We start from the raw sequence: 13,753 nt of genomic DNA, 5'->3' as shown, positions 1-13,753 counted from the left end.
TCAAGTAGCCTTGAGACAATGGGAGAGGGTATGTGTATGGATTTGAGAGGAACCTAAAATAGTAATAGTAACCATTACAAAATTCACTAGTTTCTATCTGACTTATAAAAATGAGTGTTAACAAAAAAATTATGATGAAAACAATACAAAAGTAAGCTGTGATCTGGAGTCTTTTTTAAGGCCATTCCCTTTGTTAGATGCAATGTAATGACTGCCGTACCTACCTGGGTTTAAACAGCTCAAAACTAGCACTCAGGTAATCCCTGCAGAGCTGAAAGGCATCCTGCCAGTGGAGTCTTTCTCTGAGTTACCTGGAACATTGGGGAGATCCTTTCTTTGGCCAGTTTCACAAAAGTCTGCAGTGTGCTGGACACCAGGATGATATAAAGTTGAATGAGACCATGACTTCTTAAGTCAGTGACATTTAGGAATGAATCATTTCTTCATGGAGAAAAATTCATAAGAGCAGAATACTGGAAATGATTACTTCTCAGGGAAAATAGGACAAAGCTTCACAGAGGGAAGGCCATTTGATTTGGACAATGAAGATGAACTGCAGTTGAGAAAGGAAGAGGAGGAGTGGGAAGGTAAAGATAAACAAGGCAAGGAAAAAGAAAATGAACATTAAGTACCCAGCTGGGTGGACATGTATCTCCTGTAATCACCAGGAAAGCCTTCTGAGATGGCCTTATCCCCTTTCACACATGGAGAAACTGGCTCAAGAAAGTAAAGTAACTAGCACAAATCACCGTGCAATTGCCTTCTGCAGTTTAATATTAACTGTTCATATTAAGGGGTGCATTAGCTAGATAATGAGTGCAATTTAGTGGTCCCAAAATTTCACTGTATGTTATTTGTAAGGGTACAGAAGAGTTGCACTTACCAGAACTATTCTTAGGAAGTGCAGTACATCTATTGGGAAAAATAAAGAATACCTGAGCTATTTGGGATACTGATGTGGTCAAGGTCCCGTAGGGCATGCTGGCATAGCTGGTTGCTATACTCTTCACAGGAGGATGTTTTCCTGTAATACTCAGGAGCCTCTTCTTTAAGTAAATCTTTAACAGATATTTGAGGACTATTAATCTGCAGGTGCTCAAACTAATACTGTGCTCAAGGACCCCACTTGTTCTGAGTGGTTACAGAAGGGTTCTCTGCTTAAATGCCAGAGCCACTGCTCTCTGAGATGCACAATGGCTCCCTGTAGCATGAAACTACATTGCAGACAGACAGGCAGCTAGGCAGCCCAACAGACAGAGAGGTACAGATGGGAAAGAATTAGTGGTGATTTAAAGATTGTGCTGCTGATGCCCTGGCTGGTCTTTTCTCAGTGGATTGAGCACCAGACTGCAAACTGAGGAGATGCTGGATCAATTCCCAGTCAGGGCACAAGCCTGGGTTGCAGGCCAGTCCCCAGTAGGGGGTGCTTGAGGAGCAACCACACATTGATGTTTCTCTCCCTTCCTTCCCCTCTCTAAAAATAAATAAATAAAATCTTTAAAAAACAAATTGTGCTGCTGGTGGTCTTCTCACAGGAGAATCTGATGTAATCTTAGTGTTGTTTTTTCTTAAACTTTTTATCATAACCACAAAATTTTCAGGGAGCTTAAATCCTCTGGGGAACAAGCTGTGGTAAGAATGAGTGAACCCATAAATCTCTACTGTTAAATCTTCCATTATATATTTGTTGTCTTCAGGAAATTACTACAATCAAGGCGAGATTCGTAAGAAAGAACTTTTGCAGAGCTGTGATGTTTTGGGGATTCCAGCCTCCAGTGTAATGATTATTGACAACAGGTAATTCAGCTGTATTAGTGATTTGATTGAAAACACATCTAGTGTTTCACTGTTAACTGCTGGCTGCTGGTTATGTAAGATAGTCTCTTTTTTAAAGTATTTTTATTGATTACCTATTACAGTTTTCCCAATTTTTCTCCCTTTATATCCCATCCACCCTGCCCCCCCTCCACCCTCCAGCATTCCTACCCCCCTTAGTTCATGTCCATGGGTTATACATATAAGTTCTTTGAGTCCTCTGTTTCCTATACCATTATTTTATCTCTCCCCATCTATTTTATGCCTACTAATTATGCTTCTTCTTCCCTATTCCTGCTATTCCTTTTTCCCCCTATTCCTGACTTCCCCCTTCCCATTTCTGTGTGATCTCTATTTCTCTGATTCTGTTCCTGTTATAGTTGTTTCCTTAGTTTTTTTCATTGTTTTTCTTTTCGTTTAGGTTCATTTGTTGATAGTTGTAAGTTTGTTGTCATTTTACTGTTCATATTTTTATCTTCTTTTTCTTAGATAAGTCCCTTTAACACTTCATATAATAATGGCTTGGTGATGATGAACTCCTTTAGCTTGACCTTATCTGGGAAGCACTTTATCTGCCCATCCATTTTAAATGAAAGCTTTGCTGGATAGAGTATTCTTGGATGTAGGTCCTTGCCTTTCATGACTTTAAATACTTCTTTCCAGCCCCTTGCCTACAAGGTTTCTTTTGAGAAATCAGCTGATACCCTTATGGGAATTCCTTTATAGGTAACTCTCTCCTTTCCTCTTGATTCTTTTAGGGTTCTCTCCTTCTCTTTAACCTTGGGTAACTTAAATGATGATGTGCCTTGGTGTGTTCCTCTTTGAGTTCAACTTCTTTGGGACTCTCTGGGCTTCCTGGAAGTTTATTTCCTTCACCAGATTGGGGAAGTTTTCCTTTATTATTTGTCCAAATAAGTTTTCAATTTCTTGCTTTTGTTCTTCTCCTTCTGGTACCCCTGTAATTCGGATATTGGAGCATTTCAGGTTGTCCCAGACGTTTGTAAGACTCTCTTCACTTTTTTGAATTCATGTTTCTTCATTCTGCTCCAGTTAGATGTTTATTTCTTCCTTTTGTTTCAAATCGTTGCTTTGAGTCCTGGTTTCCATCCTGTCACTGCTGGTTCCCTGAAAATTTTGCTTTATTTCATTTTGGGTATCTTTCATTTGTTTTTAATTTTTCAGCCAAGCTCAGTCAGATCTGTGAGCATTTTAATTACCAGGGCTTTAAATTCTCCATCAGTTGGTTGGCTATGTCCTAATCGTTTAGCTCTCTTTCTGGAGTTTTGTCTTCCTCTTATTCAGTCCTATAGTCCTGTGGCCACCAGTCCTATAGGATTAGATCTACCATTATGACTTTACGTAACCTGAATTACTTCCTAAAGATCTTCCTCCAAATACAGTCATATTGGGGGTTAATTCTTCAACAGATGGGTTTAGGGAGGATAAAATTCAACCCCTAGCAACATGCAGCCTGTAGTCTTTCAATCTCTTACTTTACAACCCAGAAAAGCAGAGCTTCAGAATTTTGCTTTGGGTGATTTAGATGAGTCAAAGAGAAGAATGAAGGGTAAGAAGAGAAAAGAAATTTTATGGAGAGTCTATACTCATAATAATAACAGTAAATAGTATTAAACCATTATTGTCAGTACCCAGAACCATCTTATTTAATCCTTAAAATAATCCAGTTTTTTTCTGATGTTATAGATAAGAAACCATTTTACTTAATCCTTTAAATAATCCAATTGATTTTCTGGTGTTATAGATAAGAAACTATATATATTAGTGAAGGGCTGGGCAATTTGCTGCATGTCATCCACCATAAGTGGTGGAGGTAGCATTTGAGGAGAAGCAGTCTGGCTCCAGAACCTGTGCTTTAACCACTGTGTTTTATGCCTACTCCGTGCCTGACACAAACTTTCACAAAGGCCACCTCATCTAACCCGTCTACCAACTGTGTAAGATAGGTTTTCTTATCCTTTTGTTTCACTTAAAGAAACTAAAGCTCAGAGAGATTAAGAGACTCCTCCGAGGTCACATGTTTAATAAATGGCAATACTAGAATTCAAAAACAGAAAGGAAGACAGAGTCGATTCCTGGCTTCCTGCAGGAAAGTAGGTCACCACTTTGTTACTGTATTTGAAAGACCAGGATATGTTTAAGTACATATTATTGACCTTGTGTGTGGTCAGTTTTTACTTCCATTATTGGAATTTCATTGCTAGATTTCAGGAAAACATTTAGCCAGAAGAGCTTCCCCAAGTACACCCATTATCTGATCACTTAAAGATGGGGAAAAAATTAGTTCTGAAGGAAAGAAGGTATAATGTCAGTCATTAGATGCCTAAATAGAAACTTTCAGTAACTCCACCCAGTTCCTTAATATCTATGAAGTTCTGTTAATTTAATGAGTCATATGATGTTAAAATACATGTTGTTAACAGATACACAGTAAATGCCTGGAATAGGCAAGGTGCTATAATAGGTGTTGAGGAAAGAGAAAAGCAGTTTCAAGACGTAGGAGCTGACTAATCAGAGCTGGCAGGACAGGCACCAAGGCTGCCCTTGTGGAAAGCTCTTCATTACGCCTATGCTCATTTGTAGGCCAGGGAGAGCGGTTAGAGGCTCCCAAGGCTCTTGGGAACTAGATGTGACTAGAAATGCAACCTGTGGATTTAGTACTCATCTGTTGCTTGTGTGCTTCTTAATATATCCAGAAGAATCCATAGAATTATTTCACTTATATTTCAAAGTAAAAGAAAACGAAAAGTGCCCACACATTTTTATATGCATAGATAATTTCTAAAAGGATATATACCAGACTCCTTCAGAGTAGCTGTTACTAAATTGGGGCCAGGAAGAGCAGAACACTTTTATTTTTTAATTTCACAGAATTCTGTGCAGTTTGATTTTTTAAAGGAAGCTTTCATTACTTTTTAAATTTATATATGTGTGTGTATATATATATGAGAAAGACTACCCCACATATCTAATAAAACATTCTTCCCTCTCTACTCAGCTTCTATCCATACAAGTGAATGCTAAATTAGAAATGTGTGCATTTTGCTATTTGACTTGATAAATTCAAAGAATAGAATAGAGTTCATTGAAAAAATAATAATGTTTTTAAGCCTTTTTATAAACACTATGGTCTTCTCATAGGCCTCATTCTGGAGTGTGGGTGGGAAGAGGCTCAGATACACTGCTCCTAAGCACTCTGACTAATCATGGTAAGGCCTCAAGAGAGGCTGAATATGATGAAATAACACAAAGCACATTCCCCTATTGTAATCCATGACCATTAAAGTATGCTGGGGCCCAATGACCTATTGTTGGACAAAACTCAAAGCTGTTCATGGTCTGATCTCTGTTTCCCTGCTCAGCCTCATCATCTAGGCCACAGGTGGCAAACACAAGGCCCTCAGACCTAATCCAGCTTCTACCTTGTTTTACTGGCCTGCCACCTTGTTCCTACCCCGCAATAGTGCCAAGCTCTCGTTGAACTGTTAAGGAGTAGTCACATTTATACAGTCCTAAAATTACATTCAACTCTTTGAAGGCAACCACAGGACTGATGTGGCTCCCGGTGAAAATGAATCTGACACCCCTGATCTAGCGCATTTTACTCACATCACATCCATTCCTGTAACAAAAATAGGTGGGACTGCCCAGTACCCCAAACTGTGTCTCCTCTGCATCTCTTGTCTCCTATTTGAACTGGGCTTCAAATACACCATGCTTGCTTTTTCCCCCATCATTTTATTTATTAAATATTTCCATCACCATTTATTACCACTATATTCCCACCTCCACCCAGCCCCCAGCCCCTCTCATACCATCCTTTCTTACATGTGTACACCTTTGCCTGTGCTTGTGCCTGCTTCTCTCATGCTTTCTCACTTCTCAACACCCCTTACCTGTCTCTTCAGCAAGTCTCTATTCATACTCAAACCTCAGTTCAAGGATTACCTGAGACTCTGGCACCATCCTGATTGACCCAAATTTTCCTGGACATCTTACATTCTCATTGTTCAATTATATCCTACCATGCACATTAATTTTAGTCTATGCTATAAACCCCTCTATATTTTTTATTCCTGTATCCCCAGCATCTATCATAACCCTTGAAACATAGTAGTTGCTCGGTACTTACTGGTTGAATAAATGAATTATTCCACATACACTGTGAGTTTTCTTTCTGTGGCCAGCATCTAAATGTGTGGTCTTGAAGAACTTAAATGGGTGCCTATGCATCTCAACCTTTTTTTAAAATTTAATCTTTATTGGGTTTTTTGCCATTACCTTTAGTCTTCTTATACCCCACTCCCCTCATCAACCCCCTTTCATCACTTTTTCTTCATTTACCAAGAAATGGTGATTAGCAAACCATTTTCCAAGATTTAAGTGAAATTGTTTTCACATTCTTAAATAAATCAGTCTAGATTCCTGATTTGCATAGTTATTTTTAACCCTTTGGAAAGTTCTAAATGAGTATTCAGTTTGGAAGGATTTTTCTACATCTATTTATTTTGCCATTCTACAGATTTGGCGACACTGTCCTAACATTTCAACACAATAAAAATCTCATTCTTTTTAGTGCTTGTCTTAACATCAGTTTGACATTAACAAGCCCAAGGCTTTTATAGACTAATTTTAGCTAACAAGGAAATAGAGTCCAGTAACTACTAGGAAACATAAATGAGCCTGGCTTGCTAGTGGTTCCTGAAAATCTTTCTGTTTTCCAATAAATCCATGCAAATCATATTGTGAAAGAGAAGCCACAAAGCAGATGCTGGGTCTGTTGGGGTTATGTTGGTAATTAAACCCCCTCTCCTTTTGAGGCCCAAGAAGAGTTCTCCTCTGGAAAAGCAAAAAAGATGGTATGCTGGCTGCCGAAATGGATCTGACCAAGTGTCCTCTCACTGTAAGAGATGAAAATAAAGCCCCCTGGGGACTTCCGGCAAGATGGAGGAATAGGTGGTCGCACTGTACCTCCTCGCACAACCAAGAATAGAACAACAATAATTTACAGACAATAACACTCAGAACTGATAGAGGATTTATCTGAGTGGAAGTCGGACAGCCAACAAGTTGAAGTAGACTTGTACATCCAGACTGGTAGGGGACAACGAGCTGGGTGGGCGTGGGGCTGGTGTGGGTTGGCGGCGTGCAGAGGTCGGGGAAAATTTGGCGCAAAATTGGCACGACAGCCATCTGGGGCGCAAGAACGCAGCGGTGATCCCTGAGTACACAAGCTGCAGCTGGCAGACCCAGTGAAGCAGCGATTGTGGACCAGGGCAGAGCTCGCAGCCCAGGGTCCCAGAGAAGGGTCTGAGCCCAGGAGAACGGAACTACCGCCATTGTTCCCTCCCGCCCCTACATATAACGCCACAATCTAGCAACTGGGGTGCCCAGCCCCGGTGAACACCTAAGGTTCCGGCCCCCACCGTAACAAGAGTGACCAGACCAGAGGGGGGAAAAAAAGAGAGACAGGGAAAGACATAAGACATGTTCCCAACAGAACAGATCAGTCCCCCAGGACTCATCCTTTTGAGCGACCAAGAAATAGCCAATCTATCAGATGCGCAGTTCAAAACACTGGTGATCAGAAAGCTCACGGAATTGGTTGATTTTGGGTGCAATTTAGATGAAAGGATGCAGGTTACCATAAAAGAGATGCAGGAAGATACGCGGAGGAGAGCCAATAGTGAAAGGAAGGAATCTGAGTCTCAAACCAATACAGTGGACCAGAAGGAAGAGAGAATCAACCAAGCAGGAAAGCATGATGAAATAAGAATTCAAAAAATCGAGGAAAAGCTTAAGAGCATCCAGGACACCTTTAAACATTCCAACATCCGAATTATAGGGGTACCAGAAGGGGAGGAGCAACAAGTGGAAAAGTTACTTGAACAAATAATAAAGGAGAACTTCCCAGTCTGGCAAAGGGAACAGTCTTCCAAGAAATCCAAGAAGCTCAGAGAGCCCCAAAGAAGTTGAACCCAAGAAGAAACACTCCAAGGCACATCATAATTACATTAGCCAAGGTGAAAACAAAGGAGAGAATCCTAGAAGCAGCAAGAGATAAGGGGGCGGTAACCTACAAAGGAGTTCCCATCAGACTGTCAGCTGATTTCTCCAAAGAGACCTTACAGGCAAGAAGGGGCTGGAAAGAAGTATTCCAAGTCATGAAAGACAAGGACCTACATCCAAGATTGCTCTACCCAGCAAAGCTCTCATTTAGAATGGAAGGGCAGATAAAGTGCTTTTCAGATAAGGTCAAATTAAAGGAGTTCATCATCACCAGGTCCTTATTTTATGAAATGCTAAAGGGACTGATCTAAGAAAAGAAGATAAAGACAAGACATGTATAGTAAAAGGACAGCAAACTCACAAATATTAACAACCACACCTAAAGCAAAACCAAAAGAAACTAAGTAAATAACTAGAACAGGAACAGAACCACAGAAATGGAGGGCACATGGAGGGCTAGTAGCAGGGGGGTGGGAGGAGGAGAGAGGGGGAAAAGGTATAGAGAATAAGTAGCATAGAATGTAGGTTGAAAATAGATAGGGGGAGGGCAAGAATAGTATGGGAAATGTAGAAGCTAAAGAACTCATAAGTATGACACATGGACATGAACTAAAGGGGGGGAACGTGGGTGGGAGAGGGGGTACAGGGTGGAGGGGAGAGAAGGGGGAAATGGGACAACTGTAATAGCATAATCAATAAAATATATTAAAAAAAAAAAGAAAGCCTCCTGCAATCTTCTCCAAATACAAAGGAGTGACTCAGCCAAGGCTACAGGGCACAGTTCCAGCCCTAGTTGGCAAGAACAAAGCTGGGCTTCCATCCTCCCACAAGGTGCAATGGACAAGAATGTTTCCTAGAAAAGAAACCAGGGAAAGAGACCGAGGTGGGCCTAGCTGATATGGAGCCAATATGTGAAAATTGAAGGCTGCTTCAAGTACTGCTTCAGAGGCAGATTACTCTGGAAACTGAAGGCAGGCTGGGCCTTTAAGAAGCATGACTGGGGGAGTCAACGCAGAGAAGTAAAGTGGGACAAGGGAGCAGTGGTCTTAACAAAACGTGCATTTGTGGCTAATACTACTCCTTAAAATAAAATTGTTGCAGATGCCACAAAAGTAGGGTTCAAAGTGACCCCATATTGTGATATTCATTACAATACTATTTATGATAGACAAAAAAATGGTAGCAAACTAAATGTAACAGTAGACAATTATATGGCCATGGTCCAGAACATTAAACCACAATTCATAGTTTCTTCTGTGCATGTTTAATAATCCAAGAAGTTGTTCATGATATAATCATTGAGTTTTAAAAAGCAGTATACACTTTCTTCTTTGTACTTTTCTGTGTTTTCCATAGTTTTGAGAATGAGCATTCATTAGGTGTAAAACAAAAGTTTTATTAGCTTTATTTTAAAATATATTATTTCTAAGTGTATCTCTTTCAGTACTTTAAAAAAACTTTTAATGACTTTTTTAGAGCAGTTTTAGGCTTACAGCATAATTGAGGGGAAGATACAAAGATTTCCCCTATATCCCCTACTACCCCCACACATGCATGGTCTTCCCCATTATCCACATCCACCACCAGAGTAGGACATTTGTTACATTATAATCACCTGAAGTCTGTAGTTTACATTAGGGTTCACTCTTGTTGTCGTGTGTTCTATGGAGTTGGACAAATACATAATGACATGTATCCATCATTATAATATACAGAGAATTTTCACTGCCCTGAAAGTCCTCTGTGCTCTGCCTATTTGTTCTCCCCAACCCCTAGCACCCAATGATCTTTTTACTGTTTCCATAGTTTTGCCTTCCCCTCATATAGTTGGAATCATACAGTATGCAGCCTTTTCCAATTGACTTCTTTCACTTACTAATATGCATTTAAGATTCCTCTATGTCTTTTTATGGCTTGATACCTCATTTCTTTTTAGCACTAGTAATGTACCATAGTTTATTTACCTATGCATCTCTACTGAAGGAAATCTCAGTTGCTTCCAACTTTTGGCAATTATGAATAAAGATGCTGTAAATATCTGTGGGCAGATTCTTGTGTGGATGTAAGTTTTCAACTATATTATATATATATAATTAATGAAGAGAATTAAACAAATAAACAAGATGGTCATATTATGTACATAATGTATTTCTAATAATACATAGTTATAAAAAGTAAAAAGGGCCCTGGCTGGTGTGGCTCAGTGGATTGAGTGCCAGCCTCAAACCAAAGGGTTGCCAGTTCGATTCCCAGTCAAGACACATGCCTGGGTTGTGGACCAGGTCCCCAGTGTGGGGCGCGCGAGAGGCAACCACACATTGATGTTTCTGTCCTTCTCTTTTTCCCTCCCTTCCCCTCTCTCTTAAAATAAATAAATAATTAAAAAAAATTTTTTTAAATAAAAAGAAAGTAAAAATCTTCTGGATGCTCTCACTTGGAAATAACCATTGTCAATCCTCAGTGCTAGCCTTACTTCTGCAGACAGATAGATGAATATATAATTTTATTTTTTTATTTTAATTGCTCAAGTACAGTTTTCTGCCTTTTACGCAGCACCCCCCATGAATATATAATTTTAGAAAAATGGAAATAATTCTATAAATGGTATGGTTTTAACAAATAAAATTAAATGTTACTTGAAAAGAAATTAAGTGCCCTGGCTAGTGTGGCTCAGTGGATTGAGTGCTGACCTGCAACCCAAAAGGTCACCAGTTTGATTCCCAGTCAGGGCACATTCCTACACCCAGGCCAGGTCCCCAACTGGGGGTGTGAGAGAGGCAACCAATCAATGTATCTCTCACAGATCAATGTTTCTCTCCCTCTTTCTCTCTCCCTTCCCCTCTCTCTGAAAATAAATAAATAAAATCTAAAAAGAAAAAGAAATGGAAGTGAAACTAAAGAACTTTAACTTGAGATAAACTTCACATAAATGTTTTCATCTAATTCAATTTCAAAGGATTAATTCCAGAAATATCTATCCAAAACTGAGTGTAAATTGTTTGGAGTTTGCAGTCAGTGAGGTTTTGTTGTTGTTATTGTTGGTGGTAGGATTTTTTACTAACTGCCTAGAGGAAGTAACTGTACTTAGATTTTTTCCCCAGAAACCCTCCGCAAATTCCTGTTATATTACTTCTGCTTTGCCAAGGTTTATAACACATTCTTTTCAAAAATCATAATTACTGTACCTGTTCATTCTTAATCCTGTGTTCAACCACAGGCCAGTCAGTCTGCCTTACCAGGGTTTGTCCAGTCCTGCATGCTGCCTCTTTCTGGGACAGATTTCACAGTTTTAGGCAGGTATGTTTCACATGTAGTGGTTTTCTGATATAGCAGTTTGTTTGCCTTATCAAAGTTGATTATGTATAACCTTTATTTCTTTTGTTGTGTTTTCAGTGGAGTTTGAGGGAAGAGAGTGAAGTGAAAATGTTAGTAGCACTATAACTAGAAGTCCATACTTCCATTTTAGACAGATTCCTACTGGCAGCTGAAGGATGAATGTGAGGAAAACAAGATTAGAGAAAAGAAAGTGAGGAAAGTACATGACGATGGAAAGAGCGCTGGTCCAGGAGTCATGAAATGTATGTTCAGGTTGTAGCTCTGCTACAAATAAGCTGTATGTTCTTTGGCAAATAATTTTCTCTCTCTGGGCTTGTCTTTTTTATATGTAAAATGATGAATGGTGATTTTACCTAGATCTTCTTCAGGAACAGAGCAGAACATGTTCAGATATAGTTGTTCCTCTATAAATGGAGGTTCACATACTCAACTCAGCAATACATCTGATATTAGTAAAGGCTTTCCATTTTATTAATCACTTTGACATTTTTTATGCCATCTACAATATAATATGCAAATAAAGACCTTCTTTAACCAAAATAAGGTTAGCCAGCTCACCTTTACCTCTACTGTCATAGTTCACTCAGATTGCTATAACAAAAATACCACGAACTGTGTGGCTTATAAACAACAGAAATTTATTTCTCACCGTTCTGGAGGCTAAGAAGTCCAAGATCAAGATATCAGCAGATTTGGGGTTTGGCAAGAGCCTGTTTCTGGTTCATATCTTCTAGAGGTGTCCTCACATGGCAGAAGGAGCAAGCCAGCTCTCTAAAGGTCTCATTTATAAGGACACTACTTCCATTCATGAGGACTCTACGTATTCACCTCCCCAAAGCCCCACCTTCCAATACCATCACATTGGAGTGTGTCTTAACATATAAATTTGGCGGGGATACAAATATTCAGTCTATAGCATCTACAAAAATTGTACTAGGAACCAAAAACTTTGGATAGGAGGCAACTGATTCTCTAAAATGCAAGTCTTACAGACAAATAATGTGTGTGTCCTAAAGAAAGGTTATTGGGTTGATCTTTCAAATTATTTCTCCATAACCCTAAGTTCCAAGAAGTAATTCTTAGTTATTTGTAGGGTTTTCTCTAGCCTTGGACTAAGAAAATTTGTGGCTGCCTGTGTGTGTTGCAGTTAAAGATGATGTGGCATTACATCTGCTAGTTGGGTAAAACTGTCATAGTTAGATAGACCAGTTTCCTCAAGGCTGAGCCACAGCTTAACTAGGTAGTTTCTGTAGCAAAAGAATTTACAGGTTTTATTCTTTTGGGGATTTTCTTTTTTTTTTTAATCATACATGCTTACCCTCACATATACAGTCAATTAATCTTCAATAATGACTCCAAGACAATTCAGTGGAAAAAAGACACTCCTTTCAACAAATGGTGCTGGGATAACTAGATATCCCATGCTAGATAATGAAATTAGACCCCTTCACAGTATACACAAAAATTATCTCAAAAAGACCTAGATAAAAAAGCTAAAACTATAAAACTCTTAAAAGAAAATAGGGGAGTAAATCTTCATAAGCAGGTTAGACAAAGCCTTCTTAGATATGACACCAAAAGCACATACAAGCAACAAAAGGAAAAATAGACTAATCAGGCTTCATAAAAATCAAAACCTTTTATACATTAAAAATCAGTATCAACAGAATCTAAAGATAACTCATAGAATGGGAGAAAATATTTGTAAATCATATATCTAATAATAGATATATCTATTAGATGTTATCTAATAGATAGATGTTATCTATAACATCTATCTAATAGATGTTATATAATAGATATAATTATTATATCTAATAATATTCCACATATAGATATATATTGCATGCTATATGTTACAAATAGAATAATACATAACATTATATTAACTAATATACATAATACGTAACATCATATTAATAATAAAATAACATACAGTGGTACCTTGGTACTCATTATTAATTCATTCTGGAACTCATGACGAGTGCTGAAACCAGCAAGTACCAAACGGTGAAGTATTTTCTCTTGCAGGGTGGCATCCTAACTCATACAAGTTCTAGCAAGTGCCACGAGTTCTGAGGAAGTGCTGAGTACTGAAATATTTTTTTCTCATCAAAATGCAACAGGTACAGGGTTGGCTGAGTTCTGAAGCCAATGAGTACCGAGGTATGACTATATTTTAAAAACTCCACTTAACAAGAAAAAGACAAACTAATTTAGAAATGAGCAAAGAACTTGAATAGATGTTTTTCCAAAGGAGATATATAGATGGCCAATAAACACAGGGAAAGATGTTCAATATCAGTAACCATACATGAATGGAAATTAAAATCACTGTGAAACACCACTTCACATCAACCAGGTTGACTATATTTTTAAAAATAAAGTAAAAAGGGAAATACCAAGAATTGGAAAGGATGCAGAGAAATTGCAAGCCTCATACATTGCTGATAGGAATGTAAAATGATGTGAAATGATATAGTCACTGTGGAAACCAGTTTGGTGGCTCCTCAAAAAAATTAAACATAAAATTGACATTACCTAGCAATTCTTCTTCAACATAAAGGCCTAAAAA

The 13,753-nt window shown here is 38.6% G+C and overlaps 1 protein-coding gene across 10 annotated transcripts in view; it reads left to right on the top strand.

Moving 5' to 3' along the window:
- PIGL (phosphatidylinositol glycan anchor biosynthesis class L) overlaps nt 1-13,753 on the top strand; it is a 92,272-nt gene that overhangs the window by 13,928 nt on the left and 64,591 nt on the right. For all 10 annotated transcript variants that reach the window (XM_036032939.1, XM_036032934.1, XM_036032938.1 and 7 more), the window contains exon 2: nt 1,698-1,797. In XM_036032939.1, the coding sequence (XP_035888832.1) occupies nt 1,698-1,797 (100 nt within the window). The remainder of the gene's footprint in view (nt 1-1,697; nt 1,798-13,753) is intronic.

Source organism: Phyllostomus discolor, chromosome 8 (genome assembly GCF_004126475.2).
Source record: "Phyllostomus discolor isolate MPI-MPIP mPhyDis1 chromosome 8, mPhyDis1.pri.v3, whole genome shotgun sequence".
NCBI classification, from domain to species: Eukaryota; Metazoa; Chordata; class Mammalia; order Chiroptera; family Phyllostomidae; genus Phyllostomus; species Phyllostomus discolor.
Note: the sequence above shows the minus strand (reverse complement) of the source record. Positions and strands in the feature narration are given on the sequence as shown.